Source organism: Lepus europaeus, chromosome 23, assembly GCF_033115175.1.
Source record: "Lepus europaeus isolate LE1 chromosome 23, mLepTim1.pri, whole genome shotgun sequence".
NCBI lineage: Eukaryota > Metazoa > Chordata > Mammalia > Lagomorpha > Leporidae > Lepus > Lepus europaeus.
In genome coordinates this window covers 7,927,420-7,945,598 of record NC_084849.1, presented here as the reverse complement: position 1 = coordinate 7,945,598, position 18,179 = coordinate 7,927,420, and the positions used below count along the sequence as shown (strand labels likewise).

The window sequence follows — 18,179 nt, the reverse complement described above, 5'->3', positions numbered from 1 at the left end:
CCCTGGGTAAGTGGGGACAATGAGGGGTCCCTCCAGGCCATGTGAGGTAATGGCGGGGAAGCTCTGCACATGCCTGGCACACGCAAAACATTCACTGTAACACCAACATGGCGGGGGTGGCTGACGCTGTGGCACAGTGGGTAAAGCCACCGCCTGCAGTGCCAGCATCCCATATGGGCACCGGTTCGAGTCCCAGCTGCTCCACTTCCAATCCAGCTCTCTGCTATGGCCTGGGAAAGCAGTGGAAGATGGCCCAAGTGCTTGGGCGTCTGCACCCGAGTGGGAGATCAGAAGAAACTCCTGGCTTCGGATCAGCGCAGCTCCACCATTGTGGCCATTTGGGGAGTGAACCAGCAGATGGAAGACCTCTCTCTCTCTCTCTCTGCCTCTCCTTCTCTCTCTGTATAACTCTTTCAAGTAAATGAATAAATAAATCTTTTAAAATTAATAATAAAAACCACCAGCATGGGAAGGTGCACGAGATTTATCACTTTGAAAAAGAAATGTTCTAGCACAATGTGGAGAACCAGAAATCCAACTTCTAGGGGCCGGCGCTGTGGCAAAGCAGGTTAAGCCATGGCCTGCAGTACTGGAGTACTGGCATCCCATATGGGCACTGGTTCCAGTCCCAGCTGCTCCACTTCCGATCCAGCTCCCTGCTAATGCTCCTGGGAAAGCAGCAGAAGATGGCCCAAGTGATTGGGCCCCTGCACCCATGTGGGAGACCCTGAAGAAACTAATGGCTCCTGGCTTTGGTCTCGCTCAGCCCTGGTCATTGTGGCCATTTGGAGAGTGAACCAGCGGATGAAAGATCTCTCTGTCTCTCCTTCTCTCTCTGCACCTCTGCCTTTCAAATAAATAAATAAATCTTTTTTTAAATATCCCACTTCTAGACAATACTATGTATGTATTCTATAGATAAATTTAAAAATCAGGAGGAATACACTCCATCTTTGCACAGCGATCTGTGGTGTGATTTTTTTAAATGAAATTTTAGTTTTTAGTTCTAATTTTTATTTATCTTCATTTTATTTGAAAGGCAGCGAGACTGACAGAGACAGACACACACAGATCTTCCATCCACATTTCCCAAATACAACAGCCAGGACTGTGCCAGGCCAACGCCAGAAGTCTAGAACTCAACTCAGTCACCCACATGGGTGGCAGGGACCCAAGTACTTGAGTCCTGCTACCTCTTAGGGTGCACATTAGCAGGGAACTGGGATTGGAAGGGGCACCCAGGCATCCAATACAGGGGCAAGTGTCTCACATGGTGCCTTAACCACTGCACCCAACGCCCACCCCCGCGGTGTGCGTTTGAAGGGAAATGCGGCCTTTCAGTTTTTACTGATTTATCCCCATGCTTTTAACTTTTAGAACTTATAAATATTGCTTTTATTCTTTTTAAAAAATGCTTCTGAAAAAGTATTCAAAGTTAATTTGTGTCACATTTTTAAGATTAATGAAGTGATATAAAAACAGCACCTATTTTCCCAAAATTTGGAAAACTAAATACAATCGTGAGAAGACCAGGCATCCACTCCACATCCCAGGAGCAGCCACAAGCTTCTTAATGTTGAAAGGACAAAGAATTCTGTGGATGAAACACAAATACCACAGAATAAATGGCTCTGAATCCAATATTCAGAATTCAAATTCTCAATTTCTAAACATATTTTTACTTGTTTATTTGAGAGGCAGAGACAGAGATACAAAGAGAAACAGAGCTCCCAGCCCCTGGTTCACTCCTCAAATGCCAGGAAGTTGAGCCAGAGCCGAGTAGCAAACCCAGGAACTCCAATGTGGAACATGGATGTCCTGACTGCCAGGCCTCTGCAGAGCACTGCTAGCTTCGCCGTCTGATCCGTAGGCCCAAACCAGAAGTCTCCAGTCTACAGTGTCAATTCACAAGGACAGGAAGAGCAGGTTCAGTTAAGGACTTGACTCACCTCATATTTAGCAGCACCGGGGGCATCCAATTTGGGGGTGAGAGCAGCATCTGATTCTGTGTTCAATGTAAAACCAGTGGATGTTTTCACCAATTCATCAAAATTGCTTTCATCAGGCACTTCCGGGTCAATAAAAGATAACGCAGGTTTATCTGGTTTTAGAAAAAGAGTTTTTAAAATCAGCTCAGAATGTGCATATTATATACGACATCTACAATATTTTGTTTTTATGAACATTAATGTGAAAAAATAGTGTTTCCTTCCACGTTCACCCCCCAGGGTTTCTTGAAGCCGTTCAAGTAAACAGGGGCCCTGGGCTCAGCCTGCTTCTGGAACAGGGGAAGCAGTGGATCCCAGTCCCACAAGATTACAGCACAAGAGCCATCTCTTCCGGAGCCCACGGGCGTGAGGCTCTGCAGCAACTCTGCGGGGCAGCTGTCCCCAGAGTGCTGTGGGAACCTCCAGTGTGCTATGCACAGAGGAGCCAGGAGCAGGGAACGGGCTGGTACGTTCACCGGACTGGTGTGATGTGGAGACACTGACCCTCACCAGCTAGTCATCAATCCAGACGAAAAATCGCCGAGCATTCACGTAAGTGTTCAGTCACAGGGGGACAAACCAAAATACACACAGACATTCCAAAAAGACAAAATTTAACTGATAAAGCCGCAGCTGTGTCTCCGGGCTCTGACGCCTTGGTACCATTTTACTCTCACATGTACTCAGGATTTAGACCTTCTTTGAGCTAAATGCGCAGATAAAAATAAAGATCCTGTTTTCATGCAAATATTCTTAGTAAAAATAAAAAAGAAAAAGGAAATAGAAACCACAGGTACTGTTCAAAGCTGAACCTGATTTTCACCCATTACACCAGGAAGAAATAAAGTAAAAAAAAAAAAAAGAAAATCGCATGTATATATATTAAATCCAGATTCCGTGTACCTATGTCCACATATTATAAACATGTTTGAAATAAAGCAAAAAATTTCCAAAGACAACTACACAAGCACAGTCACTTTTAAAGAAAACATGGGTGCCCACAGCTCTACAAGTTACTTGCAGATAACTGTGGAATAGCCTCAGAAGGTACACGTTCTACCCACACGGTTGCTTTAATCTAAAAGAGCAAGATATTCTTCCATAACATAACTCTGAAAGAACTACATTCCAGAGTTTCACATCAATCCAAATACTTACAGTTTGTGATATGAACGCAGAAAACAGATGGGTTGACCTGGTCGACGAGTTTAAATATCCTCTCAGGTGGGTGTGAGGTAAAATTCAAGGAATAGATGGCTGCCTTTTGACTACAAAACTGGCTATCACCCCTGAAAATTAAATATCACAACATCAAGTGTGAAGGCATGAGCACACAACCTTAGCACAATTACTTAAGTGTCACGCTTGCACTGTCCTATGTTAACAGCTATTGGGAAAGTAGTTATGAAAACAGCTTGGAATTCATTTTTTAATCATTTATTTGAGATGCAGAGAGACAGAACTCTCATCTGCAGATCACTCCCCAAATGCCCAAAATGCCCAAGGCAGGAGCTCCACTCAGGTCTCCCACGTGGGTCACAGGGACCCAGGGGCTGGAGCCATCACTGCTGCCTCCCAGCGTGTGCGTCAGCAGGAGGCTGGGTCAGAAGCTGCAGCCAGGGATTGAGTACTGGTACTCTGTTACGGATACCAGTGTCCAGAGTCCTAACTGTGAGGCTAAACGCCCTCTCTGGGTCCATTTTTATTTAATTTTTTTAGTGTTAAAGTGTTGGCATTTGAAACTTTCTCTAACAAAAAAAGAAATCAAGATAAGTATGATAACCTTTAAGGAGCTCTTGTTAAGTATAAAATACAGATCAGGGTATAATGAACCATTAGATTTTGAAAATATCAACTACACAAATTTTTTGCACAACTGTTTGTACCCAAACAAACAAAAAACTCCTTGTCTAGAATACAGTTGTCTTCAAAGGATTGTGGGAACAACAAAATGTGAAGTCATTTGGAAGGTTTAGGGCTTAGAAGTTAGGGTACAGTCAAGTCCTCAATCAATCCTAGATCTCACAAACTGTAATCAATTGAATAGGTACAGACATGGTACGGAGAAGAGTCATGGAAGAAATGCAATCATATTCTACAAACTGCTTTAAGTCCTTTCTCATTTAATAATGCCAAATTATTTCCCAGGTCATCAAACATGTTTTTGCAATATTATATTAAATGGCTTCATCATATACCAGTTTATTCACCCAACACGTTCAAGCAATCTGCTACTGCTGGTTTAGGTTGTTTTTAATTTTCCCCACATAACATTATAATGACATAAGGTTATAATGACATCCTTATACAAACATCTTTATAAATATCTCCAGTTATTTCCTCAGCACATGCTACTCCCTGAAGTAGAGTTGCTGAATCAAAAGATAAGAATGGCGGCCGGTGCTGTGGCACAGTGGGTTAAAGCCCTGGCCTGAAGCGCTAGCATCCCATATGGGCACCGGTTCTAGTCCCGGCTGCTCCACTTCCGATCCAGGTCTCTGCTATGACCTGGGAAAGCAGAAGATGGCCCAAGTCCTTGAGCCCCTGCACCTGTGTGGGAGACCTGGAAGAAGCTTCTGGCTCCTGGCTTCAGATTGGCGCAGCTCTGGCCCTTGCAGCCATCTGGGGAGTGAACCAGCGGATAGAAGACCTCTCTCTGTCTCTACCTCTACCTCTCTCTGTAACTCTGCCTTTCAAATAAAATAAATCTTCAAAAAAAAAAAAAAAGTGGGGCCGGCGCTGTGGCGCAGCGGGTTAATGCCCTGGCCTGAAACGCCGGCATCCCATATGGTCACCGGTTCGAGACCCTGCTGCTCCACTTCTGATCCAGCTCTCTGCTGTGGCCTGGGAAAGCAGTAGAAGATGGCCCAAGTCCTTGGGCCCCTGTACCCATGTTGGAGACCTGGAAGAAGCTCCTGGCTCCTGGCTTTGGATTGGCACAGCTCCGGCCGTTGCAGCCAATTGGGGAGTGAACCATCGGATGGAAGACTTCTCTCTTTCTCTGCCTCTCCTCTCTCTGTGTAACTCTGACTTTCAAAGAAATAAATAAAATCTTTTTTTAAAAAAAAGACTTGTTTATTAAAAAACAAAAAAAAAAAGTAAGCACGGGAATTGGCATTGCGATGCAGCAGGTAAAGCCGGTTTGTGTCTCAGCTGCCTGTCTTCCAACCCTGCTCCCTGCTCATGGTCTGGGAAAAGCAGTGGGAGATGGCCCTAGTGCTTGGACCCCTACATCTATGTGGGAGATCCAGATGAAGCTCCTGGCTTCAGCCTGGCTCAGCCCTGACCATTGCAGCTACTTGGGGAGTGAACCAGCATATGGGAGATCTGTCTCTCCCTCTTTGTAATTCTTTCAAATAAATAATTTTTTTAAAAGGGGGTTAGTATTTTACTGAAGGTTCCTGGGAGATACTGTCAGAGAGCGCTTACCTCCCTGCAGTGTTGCCGAGACGGGCTATCATCTGCCAGTGTTTCCTAAGCCGTAAAGGCCAAGTGGCAATCAGAGAGGAAGAGGAAGCTAATCAAGTGCAGGAACAGAAATGGCCAAGGACGGGTGAGGAACCGACGGTCTCTGGGAAATGCTGAGTGCCAAGGCTGGGCCGTAGCAAAGGGTTCAAGGTAGGATTGGACAGGAAACAAGACCCAAAGTTGAAGCAGCACCTGAATCTGAGCTAAGAAGTCTACAGGGAGAGAGGACGACTGCAGGCTTTGAGCAAGCGACAAGATGAGCTGTGACGCTTATCAAGTAGAAGGGACCAGGAATGGACAAACCCAGGGGATGCAGCGAACGAAACTGCCCTGAGGTCAGCCAGCTCTCCAGCCCTGTGCAGCATCTCGGTGTCAGTCCCACTGTCAAAGCCTCCCTCCTTAGGAGGTGGGGGCACCCACTTAGTCCTCACCTGCAATAGCTTCTTCCTGGGCCCTCCCTTCCAGGCTCCTCTGTAATAATCTGCCGTGTGTGTGTGTGTGTGTGCGCTGCAGAATTACACAAGATGAGAATCTGACCCTCTCATGCCCCCTCCTCTTGAGGACTTCAGGACAAAGTCCAAACCCCTCAGTGCACTCGTGTGCACACACGAGGCCACACACACACACACACACACGAGGCCTCAGTTACCTACAGGCAAGCATACAGGCCATAGTCCATCACACCAGGATTCAGCCCACAAGGTTCCCTCAACCTGAACGCCTTCCCTGATCCCACGCTGGCCACCTTCTACTTGTCCTTTGGGAGCTGCTCAGCTCAGATCGTCTCTTCTCGAAAGCCTCCCCTAGCCTGGGTGTCTGAGTCAGAGGCAGCTCGGTGCAGAATGGACCATGCACTCCTCTGTCTCCCTGACTCCCTGCAGGCAGGATCCGGATGAACTCATCCCCGGTGCCAGCATATAGAAAGTGCTCAAGAAAGGCCTGGGGAGGAGTAGAGATTCTAAGGCAGAGAAGGCCAGGGAGACGCAGAAGCCAGGGCTCTCCAGGTCATGGCTGGTGTGCTGCCTGGAAGGTGGGTGGGAGAGGAAGTGAATCAGTCAGGGTGTTAAATGAGGGCCAACTGTGTGGCAGGAGCTGTGCTGGACACTGGTGGTCCTTGGGCCCATGAAGTTCTCATCTAATGACCAACAAATGCACGACACCATAGGACTGGTTGCTAAGAGTTTAACAAATGTACATAACAAGAACCCTCGGGGTGGGCACTGTGCTGCAGGAGATTAAGCTGCTGCCTGGGATGCCCCACCCCACAGCAGAGTGCCAGGGTCAGGTCCCTGCTACTCTACTTCCTGCTAATGCACCTAGGAGCTAGTGGGTGACAGCTCAAGTCCTTGAGTTCCTGCTACCATGTGGGAGTTCCTGGCTCCTGGTTTCAGCCTGTCGCAGTCCAGTCTGCTGGGGCCATTTGGGGAGTGAACCAATGGATAAATCTCTCTAGGGCATGGTGTTGTAGCACAGCAGGTTAAGACGCTGCCTGCAGCGCCAGCATCCCACACAGATGCGGTTTACATCCTGGTGTTCCACTTCTGATCCAGCTCCCTGCTAATGAGCCTGGGAAAGCAGACGATGGCCCAAGTGCTTGGGCCCCTGTACCCACGTGAGAGACCAGGATGAAGCTCCCAGCTTTGGCCTGGCCCAGCCCCAATTATTGCAGCCATTTGCAGAGTGAACAATGGAAGATTTCTCTCTCTCAAGCTCTCTTACCCCAACCCCTGCTCCAGTAACTCTGCCTTTCAAAAAAATAAGATGATTTTTTTTTAAAAAAATTAGTTCTGTCACTCTTTCAGTAAAAAAAAAAATCTTAGAAAAGAAATCTCAATTAGAACTAATTTGAATTGTGGTTGTAGGAAAAAGTCACAAGAAAAACTCCAAAAGCTACGATGGAGCTAAAGAACTCAATACTTGCTTTTTTCCCACTGACCAGTTACTAGAACTCTGCTTTGTCTATGTAGCATACGGTTTATTTTTTTATCTGAACACTTCTCTTTTTGGTAATGATTAACGTGTATTTTTTTTTTTGAAGTCTGTTTTTCTCAAAATACCTTTAAAAAGATTTTAAAACTATTTCATAACTGGTCAAGTGAAGATTTTAAGAAATTGACTTGAAGCCGGCGCCACGGCTCACTAGGCTAATACTCCGCCTTGCGGCGCCAGCACACCGGGTTCTAGTCCCGGTCGGGGCACCGATCCTGTCCCAGTTGCCCCTCTTCCAGGCCAGCTCTCTGCTATGGCCCGGGAGTGCAGTGGAGGATGGCCCAAGTGCTTGGGCCCTGCACCCCATGGGAGACCAGGAGAAGTACCTGGCTCCCGCCTTCGGATCAGCACGGTGCGCCGGCTGTCCACTCTGCCTGCCAAAAATTAAAAAAAAAAAAAAAAAAAGTTATCTAACCCCGCAGGCAAAGTTCACTGAACCTCGTTCTAAACAGTCTGATCTAAAATACCATACAGGTTAATAAAAGTTATAATCTAAAAAATGGTCCCAAATTGGAACAGAAATCCTACACTCAAGCCTCTGTACTTATGGAGGCAGGAGCAGAAAAATTTAAACAAAAAAATCAGATTGAAAGGCAGAGCAACAGAGAAAAAGAGAAAGAGAGAGACCTTCCATCTGCTGGTCCACGCCCCAGACGCCTGCACATCCAGGTTGAGCAGAACGATTTTTTTTTTTTTTTTAGATTTATTTATTTATTTGAAAGGCAGAGCTACAGAGAGGCAGAAGCAGAAAAAGAGATTGATCTTCCATCCACTGGTTCACTCCCAAAATGGCTGCAACAGCCAGAACCGGGTCAATCCAAATCTAGGAGCCAGGACCTTCTTCTGGGTTTTCCACGTGGATGCAGGGGCCCAAGCACCTGGGTCATTTCCCACTACTTTCTCAGGCCACTGGCAGACAGCTGGATCAGAAGTGGAGCAGCTGGGACTTGAACCAGCACCCATCTGGGATGCCAGCACAGACAGCAGCTTTACCCGCTATGCCACAGTGCCAGCCCCTTACTTTTTTTTTTTTTTAAGATTTATTTATATTATTTGAAAGGCAAAGTTACAGAGAGAGAGAGGGAGAGTCAGAGATAGATATTCCAGCCACTTGTTCACTCCCTAAATGACCACAATGGCCAGGGCTAGGCCAGGCTGAAGCTAGGAGCTTCATCCAGGTCACCCATGTGGGTGCAGGGGCCCAAAGACTTGGGCCATCTTCCACTGCCTTCTTAGGCAACAGCAGAGCTGGATTGGAAGTGCAGTAGGGGCTGGTATTGTGGCCGGCATCCCATATGGGCACCAGTTCAAGTCCTGCCAGCTCCTCCTGGCTCCTGGTGGCCATTTGGGGAATGAACCAGCAGATGGAAGACACCCCCACACACACACACGCCTCTTTGTAACTCTGCCTTTCAAATAAATAAATAAATCTTTTTTAGAAAAAAAATAAGTGGAGCAGCCAGGACTTGAACCAGCGCCCACATGGGATGCTGGCCTCACAGGAGGCAGCTTTACCTGCCCCAAGCAGAATGATTTTCAACAGACTCAAGCTGTAGTCCAAGTAGCCAAAAGAAAATTAACCTAATTGCAACAACCCATTCTTCAACAGTTTTTACAATATTAAAAATAGGTTTGATTTCCCAATAGTCAAAAAAAATAGATCCTAACAGAATAAAACCCATTATACTTTTTTTTTAAAGATATATTTATTTACTTGAAAGTCAGTTACACAGATAGAGGCGAGGCAAAGAGAGAGAGAGAGAGAGTGAGAGATCTTCCATCCACTGGTTCACTCCCCAAATGGCCGCAACGGCCAGAGCTGCGCTGATCCAAAGCCAGGAGCTAGGCCAGGCTTCTTCCAGGTCTCCCACCTGGGTGCAGGGGCCCAAGGACTTGGGGCCATCTTCCACTGCTTTCCCAGGTCATAGCAGAGACCTGGATCAGAAGAGGAGAAGCCGGGACTAGAACCGGTGCCCATTTGGCATGCCAGCACTTTTAGGCCAGGGCGATAACCTGCTGCACCACAGCGCTGGCCCCAACCCATTATACTTTGAAAAAGGATTCACTCAAGGCCAGGGGTGGCAGGCATTTGGGGCATTCCCACTTGGCACATCTGCATCCCATTTCAGAGCAGCTGGGCCAATCCAGCTTCCTGCTAGCACACACCTGGGGAGGCAAAGATGACAACTCAAGCACTTAGGTCCCTGCCACCCAAATGAGACCTGGATTGGGATCCTGGCTCCTGCCTTCAGCCTGGCCCAGCCTGGCTGTTGCGGGCATTTGGGGAGTCAACCAATAGATGGAAGATCTTTCTCCACCTTTCAAATAAAATGAGAAATACATTAAAAAAATTTGTAAAGGATTCAATCAGCCAAGTATAAATTGCTAAAAATATCAAGATAAATTAAATTAGCTTTCTCTGAATAATGAATTGATCCTACCCGGAATAAGTCTCTTCCAAGTGTTGGTTGTTTTTTGTTTTGTTAGTATTTATTTATTTGAAAGGCAGAGAGAGAGTGAGAGTGTTTCCATCTACTGGTTTACACCCCCAAATGGCTGCAACAGTCAGGGCTGGGCCAGGATGAAAACAGGAACCAGGAACCCCATCCAGTTCTCCCACACGGGTGGCAGGAACTCACGAACTTGAGCCATTACCTCTACCTCCAGGTGCTTCTCAGGAGACAGATCAGAAGTGGACAGAAAAGTGGAACAGGCTGGACTCAGACCAGGCACCACAACATGGGATGCAGGCATCGAGTGACAGCTTAACTGCTGCACCACAACACCCACTCCAGGGTTGCTGTTGTTGTTTTTTAATCTGAATCTGAAATCCAAATATGAGAGTAGATCATTTAGAACAGATTATTTCTGGGGTTGGCACTGTGGTACAGCAGATGAAACTGCAGCTGATGATGCCAGAATCCCATAACAGAATACTGGTTTGAGTTCTGGGTGCGCCACTTCTGATCCAGCTTCCTGCCAATGTGCCTGCGAAGGTGGTGAAAGATGGCCCACACGCTTGGGTCCCTGCCACTCATGTGGGAGACAGGGTGGAGTTCCTGGCTCCTGGCTTTGGCAGGAGCATTTTTGGCAGCCATCTGGGGAGAGAACCAGAGGATAGAAGATCTCTCTTTCTCTCTGCCTTTCAAATAAGTAAACACATCTTTCTTTAAAAAAAAAAAAATTGTTTACCTTGCAATTGACTGTGAATGTAATTTTTTATTGTTCTCCACACAATATGAAATGTGAGGGTTCCTAGATTTACAGATCAGAAAAGTATAAACAATGCTTTCCCAGCTATGTGCTGAATTTTCTGTTCCAAGTATCGAGTCTGTAACAAAAGCTGGGGCCAGTGTAACGGATCAAGCTGCCACCTGCGATGCCAGCATCCCATATGTGCACTAGTTCAAGTGCTCCACTTCCAACCCAGCTCCCTGCTAATGTGCATGGGAAAGCAGTGGAAGATGGCCCAAGTGCTTGGGCTCCTGCACCCACGTGGGAGACCCAGAAGAAGCTCGGAGCTCCTGGCTTTGGCTTGGCCCAGACCTGGCCATTGCAGCCATATGGGGAGTAAACCAGCAGATGGAAGGTCTTTCGCTCTGTGTCTTTCCCTCTCTTTGTAACTCTGCCTTTCAAATAATTAAATCTTTAAAAAAAAAAAAAAAAGGTATAAACTACATTTGTCAGCCTGTATTACACATGAGACTAATTCACTAATATGAAAAAGTCAAACGAGTATGACTACCTCCAAACACTGAGAGATCTCATCATACTCCTTAGACTTCACTCTCTTTTGCCTGTACTCTCTGGCTGGATGCAAATAAGAGAAAGCTACTCATTTACATCTTGCTTTGGACAACACAGCTTCTAAATGATGAAAACTATAGGAAATCAGGTTTGGGTTTTCCAGTCTGGGGAAGTTTCCACTTTCTCCAAATTTTATTTTCCTGGTCAAATCTTATCAAACCTGCACGTGTCATAAACTTACGTGACAACTGGAACTGAGCAGGCAGAAAAGACGCTAAAATCCGCGGAGCTGCAGTCGGGATCACAACAGCAGTTGACGTCACACTGTGCTGGGGACAGGTCACACACACACAGAGCAGCGACTGCAAGGAGAAGGGCAGGAGCCACAGCAGCACAATCAGCAGGCAGTGACTGCCCCCTGCCACCACAACAAACCAGTGTCACACAGAACCGCTTCTCCTACTGCACTTCGGGGTGGGGCAGCAAGCTGTCAGGCGGAGCACCCCGCAGTCAGGCTTCCCCAACGCGGCTGACCAGGACTCACCCAGGAAGTTCTGCTTGTGCTCCACCTGCACACACTCTGATGTGGTAAGTGAATATGCAGCCCAAACATACGTAATTTTCAAAACAGACCGAAGAGGGGCCGGTGCTGTGGAGCAGCGGGTTAAAGGCACCAGCATCCCATGTGGGCACCGGTGCTAGTCCCGGCTGCTTCTCTTCCGATCTAGCTCTCTGCTGTGGCCTGGGAAAGCAGTAGAAGATGGCCCAAGTCCTTGGGCCCCTGCACCCACGTGGGAGACCCAGAGGAAGCTCCTGGCTCCTGGCTTCGGATCAGCGCAGCTCTGGCCATTGCAGCCATCTGGGGAGTGAGCCAATGGATGGAAGACCTCTCTGTCTGTCTCTACCTCTCTCTGTGTAACTGTGTCTTTCAAATAAATAAAATAAATCTTTAAAAAAAAAAAAAAAAACAGACTGAAGAGCCAGCACACGTGAAACCCCTGCCTGCTCACAAGAGCCACCAGTTCACAGTCACAGGCTCCCAAGCCTCTGCTCTGGACACGATTCGGGGGCCACCTAACGCCCCCACGGAGAGTGTTTTCAGTGGTGCCTCACTGTTCACTTACATCTGCAACTCTGAAGTCGAACTCACATTCACAGGCTTTTAGGCAAGCAGCAGACCTGCTCAAGTTGCTGGAATATCTTTGGTAATTTATATAATGCATGGGCGAGGAGTACCAACTTTTTTTTGTAAAGATTTATTTATTTATTTGAAAGTCAGAGAGAGATGACAGGAGAGGAGAGACGGAGAGCGGGAGAGAGAAAGAGAGAGAGAGGTCTTCCATCCACTGGCTCACTCCCCAATTGGCCAATCCAAACCCAGGAGCCAGAAACTTCTTCCAGGTCTCCCATGTGGGTACAGGGGCCCAAGGACTTGGGCCGTCTTCCACTGCTTTCCCAGGCCATAGCAGAGAACTGGATTTGGAAGCAGAGCAGCTGGGACTCAAACTGGGTATATGTGATGCCAGCACTGCAGGCAGCGGCTTTACCCACTACACCACAGCGCCGGCCCCCGAGGGGTAGCAACTTTTTTTTTTTTTTTTTTTTTTTTTTCTTTTTGACAGGCAGAGTGGACAGTGAGAGAGAGACAGAGAGAAAGGTCTTCCTTTTGCCGTTGGTTTACCCTCCAATGGCCGCTGCGGCTGGCGCTCGAGCTGATCTGAAGCCAGGAGCCAGGTGCTTTTTCTGGTCTCCCATGGGGTGCAGGGCCCAAACACCTGGGCCATCCTCCACTGCACTCCCGGGCCACAGCAGAGAGCTGGCCTGGAAGAGGGGCAACCGGGACAGAATCTGGAGCCCCGACCAGGACTAGAACCCGGTGTGCCAGCGCCGCTAGGCGGAGGATTAGCCTATTGAGCCACGGCGCCAGCCCGGGTAGCAACTTTTAACTGACAATGATAACCTGGATTTTCAGTGCCGAGTTTTATCCTGTCAAACACCTTAACGATTCAGCAGATGGGACCGACCCTCGGCATGCTTACTAGGAGGCTGCCTGGGACGCAGGAGCGCCTGGCTTCAAGTCCCGGCTCTGCTTCCTAGTCCAGCTTCCAGCCAGTGTGCCCCCTGGGAGGCAGCAGACGATGCCTCAAATGGCTGGGTCCCTACCACCGCATGGGAGACTTAGACTGAGTTCCTGGCTTCTTCCCAGCCTGCTCCTGGCGTTTGCGGGCACTAGGGGAGTGAATCAGTGACAGAAGATCTCTGTGTGCTTTGCCTTTCAAATAAAATGAACACTTAAAACACAAAAGACTATAAAAAAGAAATAGCACAGCATGAGACTAATAAACACTAAATTCATGGTGGTGTTATTGCTGGGGTTAAAATTAAGGCTTTCGGCCAGCGCCACAGCTCACTAGGCTAATCCTCCGCCTTGCGGCACCGGCACACCAGGTTCTAGTCCCGGTCGGGGCACCGGATTCTGTCCCGGTTGCCCCTCTTCCAGGCCAGCTCTCTGCTGTGGCCCGGGAGTGCAGTGGAGGATGGCTCAAGTGCTTGGGCCCTGCACCCCATGGGAGACCAGGAGAAGCACCTGGCTCCTGCCATCGGATCAGCGTGGTGCGCCGGCCACAGCGCGCCAGCCGCGGTGACCTTTGGAGGGTGAACCAATGGTAAAGGAAAACCTTTCTCTCTGCTCTCTCTCTCACTGTCCACTCTGACTGTCAAAAAATTTAAAAAAAAAAAAATTAAGGCTTTCATCTTTTTTTAAAAAAAGATTTTATTTATTAGAAAGGCAGAGTTTCAGGCCAGCGCCGTGACTTAACAGGCTAATCCACCGCCTTGCGGCGCCGGCACACCGGGTTCTAGTCCTGGTTGGGGCGCCGGATTCTGTCCCAGTTGCCCCTCTTCCAGGCCAGCTCTCTGCTATGGCCCAGGAAGGCAGTGGAGGATGGCCCAAGTCCTTGGGCCCTGCACCCCATGGGAGACCAGGAGAAGCACCTGGCTCCTGGCTTCGGATCAGCGAGATGCGCCGGCTGCAGCGGCCATTGGAGGGTGAACCAACGGCAAAAAGGAAGACCTTTCTCTCTCTCTCTCTCTATCCACTCTGCCTGTCAAAAAAAAAAAAAAAAGAAAGAAAGAAAGAAAGAAAGGCAGAGTTTCAGCGAGGCAGAGGCAGAGAGAGAGAGGTCTTCCATCTGCGGATTCACTCATCTTATCTGCAATGTTGCACTGTGACCCTGGGGAAGCCGCCACTTGGGACACCTGCATCCCATCTCAGACACTGGTTCAAGATCCAGCTTCCTACTAAGGCATCCCAGGAGGCAGGAGACGATGCCCTCGGTCCCTGACACTCCTGTAGGAGACACGGATGGAGTTCTAGGCTTCAGCCTGGTCTAGTTCCAGCTACTGCAGGCATTTAGGAAATCAATCAGCAAATGGACACTCTCTATGTTGCTCTTTCAAACAGGTAAAAAGAAATAAACATGGCGGGGGGGGGAGCACAAAAGATCTCAAAGCAAATGCTGGCAGAGGGCCCATACAACATTCTTGTGTGTACGTATGAATTATCTCACAAAATGAGATGTAGAAAAATATAACCTAAAAAAGGTAAAACAGACTCTGGGAAAGGGAGAGGGGAAGGTTCTGCCAATGCACACAACGTTTTACTTTGAGATGCAAATGTTTCGCCCTTAAGTTTACAGGCTTTTCTCTAGCCAAGAGAATAATGTTCGTAGTAAAATAATGACACAACGCGGGCTAATGTTATTTTTTCATTCAGGTTTCCTACCTTGTGTGTTTCAAATTACAATCTCGATTTGTTTTCAAAACTTACAACCCTGGTAGGCAGCTGTGAGACTATTAGGGATGAAGCAACCCTGCTTAATGACTCCACTTAGGAACAAAACGGTCCACCTGTCCAGGACGGGAGTGCACTTCCTCGCCCGAGAAGTATCTGTTGAGCCAGTCCTGTGCCCTGGGCCTCCCGAAGTCAACGGTGACTACCTTTCCCTTCTACCCAGATTCCCGAAGTCAACGGTGACTACCTTTCCCTTCTACCCAGGTTCCCGAAGTCAACGGTGACTACCTTTCCCTTCTACCACAGGTTCCCGAAGTCAACGGTGACTACCTTTCCCTTCTACCACAGGTTCCCGAAGTCAACGGTGACTACCTTTCCCTTCTACCACAGGTTCCCGAAGTCAACGGTGACTACCTTTCCCTTCTACCCAGGTTCCCGAAGTCAACGGTGACTACCTTTCCCTTCTACCACAGGTTCCCGAAGTCAACGGTGACTACCTTTCCCTTCTACCCAGGTTCCCGAAGTCAACGGTGACTACCTTTCCCTTCTACCCAGGGTCTGCAAACGCCCATCCAGTCCTCCACTGCCAGCCAGCCTCCTGCTTCACCACACAACAGCTGTGTGGCCTAAAATCACGCCAGCCATTCACCTCCGTGAAAAACAGGGCTAACCATACCCACATCGCACGGACAACACAGACGAACTGCACGGCCTGGCGTCTGCCACACGGCAGGCAGTTAGTAAATGAGTTCTTGCCACCCTATTTCTGAAGAGGAGTTCTTTTAAAACAAAAAGGACAAGTACAGATTCACCCTCTGTATGGGAAAAACAGCCCTAAACACATACCCTAATCATGATGGTTCAAGAACAGCTTCACTTGGGAACAAAGTGCATTGACAGACGGGGTCCTTACGTGGGTAAAAGACAACCCAGGCCAACAACTTCAGGGAATTTCGGGCACGGAACCTATGCTGTCCCAATTTACCACTGATCTAACTTCTCCATTAACTCGTCAAATCAACAGGTTAAAATATTTAAGTTCCCGGCCAGCGCCGCGGCTCACTAGGCTAATCCTCCACCTTGCGGCACCGGCACCCCGGGTTCTAGTTCCAGTCGGGGCACCGGATTCTGTCCCGGTTGCCCCTCTTCCAGGCCAGCTCTCTGCTGTGGCCCGGGAGTGCAGTGGAGGATGGCCCAAGTGCTTGGGCCCTGCACCCCATGGGAGACCAGGAGAAGCACCTGGCTCCTGACTTCGGATCAGCGCAGTGCGCCGGCCGCAGCGCGCTACCGCAGCGGCCATTGGAAAGTGAACCAACGGCAAAAAGGAAGACCTCTCTCTCTGTCTCTCTCACTGTCCACTCTGCCTGTCAAAAAAAATAATAATAATAATAATTTAAGTTCCGTTTATTGAGAGAGAAACATCTTCGTACTTCTTCTTACAGACTGCTCATAATTTATAAAGGAGGACTTTTTGTAGAAATAACGGTTCAGGAACTAGAGTTCAGGCTGTCAGCCAATGGGGCTTTTTAAATTTACTACTACTCTGCCTTACTCGATCTCAGAATCGACTTTTCTCTCAAGCGGGGAAATAAAAACGGATTAACCACTCACTGTGCAGGGGGGCACTGTGCTATGCATTTCACCTGCACAGTAACTTAATAAAATACAATAAAGATTCCTGAAGTCTTTATATTTAAATAAAATATAAATATAAAATAAAATCTTTATATTTAAATAAAATAAAACACAAATAAACAACAATGCCGCACACCTCACGGGGGTTCCTCTCAGTCCCCTCTGTATTCAGAGGATTAATTTTTTTTAGGATACAAACCCGTTTAAAAATCTGACTGCTAACGACCCTTGACTCCAGGCGTCGCACGGACACCCCCACCCCCACCCCCGAAGTCGCCCGGGTCAGGTCGGCCTGGAAATCGGCCGCCACACGCGTGGCTGACGCTCTCCGCGCCTCGGCCGCCTCCCTCGCACGCGTGGACAGTACCGTGGGTCGCCCGCGGTGACCGAGAAGACGGACGCCCGAGCGACACCCCGCACGGCCGGCACGCCGCGGGTGTCCACGGAGCGTCCCCTCCTCACCCGGGCTGCCCCCTCCAATGGCGGTGGACCCCCACCCCAGGAGTCGGCCTCGGCACCCACCGTCCGTGACCGGCGCGGGCCTGGCGCCCGAGGAGGGCTCCGGGGCTCGGGAGGTTCCGGGGGGCGCAGGCGACGCGGACGGTCCTGAAGTGGCCGGGGCTGCCTCAGTGAAGTTGTCCGCGGTCACGGCCGGGGTCGCCGCGGTCTGGGCCCTCACCGCCGCCCAGCAGCCCGACAGGACCAGCAGCAGCGGCCGGAGGCCCGGCAGCCCCATAGCCCCCGGGGATCCCGGTGGGGCCGGCGCGCGAGGCCGCTCGTTGCTCGGCAACCGCCACCGCGGGCGCGGGGCACCACGGGAAGAAGCCCACAAGGCAGCGCGAGGGGGCGGGGCGCGCGCGAGGGGGCGGGGCGAGGGGCGGCGCGGGAACCCGGCTGTGGCTCACGGCCGGCCTGCGGCGCTGACTGAAAAGGGCGGATTTCCAGGTGGATCCGTAAGTCCAGCGCCCAGCCCGGCTCTCGGGGTTTTTAACGAGTGCGTGGGCGTCCGACGCACCGCGGTCCCTCAGTTCTCCCGGCCCAGACCCTGTGGCCGTTGGCTTCGCCTGTTTTGGTTTTAACGGCATCGCGGAGGGTCGCCAGGTAGCTTCTGGGACCGATAATCACTTTTTTTTTTTTTTTTTTTTTGCAAATTTGACAATAAGTAAAACAGTGCGTAAGTCTTAAAGGGAAAGACGGGCAGTTTGTAACTACGAATCGACCAGTTTGGAAGAATGCCGAACACTGTACGAGGACACAGCTCCCTTATTACCTGTCCGTAGCAAAGTTAAGTAATCACACATCTTCCTGGTGCAATCCAGAGACGCTGCCTCCAAGTGTAACTGGAGGGGCCTGCGTTGCGGCCCAGCCGCCTAAGCCGCCAGCATCCCACACGAGCACCTGCGGGAGTCCCAGCGCTCGGCTTTGCACCTGGGAAGGCAGCAGAAGATGGCCCCTGCACCCACGTGGGAGACCCAGTGCTGTTCCCGCGGACTTCAGCCCGGCCTGCCCTGGCCTTTACAACTGTCTGGGGAGTGAACCAGCAGGTGCAAGACCTCTCT

General features: G+C 49.4%; 1 protein-coding gene across 4 annotated transcripts in view; it reads right to left on the bottom strand.

Annotated features, from left to right (window-relative positions):
- Positions 1 to 17,377, bottom strand: part of TCTN1 (tectonic family member 1) — a 32,547-nt gene extending 15,170 nt beyond the window's left edge. The window contains exons 1-4 of one of the 4 annotated variants that reach the window (XM_062181890.1): positions 17,143 to 17,377; positions 11,434 to 11,554; positions 3,147 to 3,277; positions 1,950 to 2,101 (exon numbers count right to left, since the gene is read on the bottom strand). In XM_062181890.1, the coding sequence (XP_062037874.1) occupies positions 1,950 to 2,101; positions 3,147 to 3,277; positions 11,434 to 11,554; positions 17,143 to 17,356 (618 nt within the window). In that variant the 5' untranslated portion in view covers positions 17,357 to 17,377. The remainder of the gene's footprint in view (positions 1 to 1,949; positions 2,102 to 3,146; positions 3,278 to 11,433; positions 11,555 to 17,142) is intronic. The other 3 variants (XM_062181889.1, XM_062181888.1, XM_062181891.1) reach the window with 3 other exon arrangements.
- Positions 17,378 to 18,179: the final 802 nt, after the last annotated feature.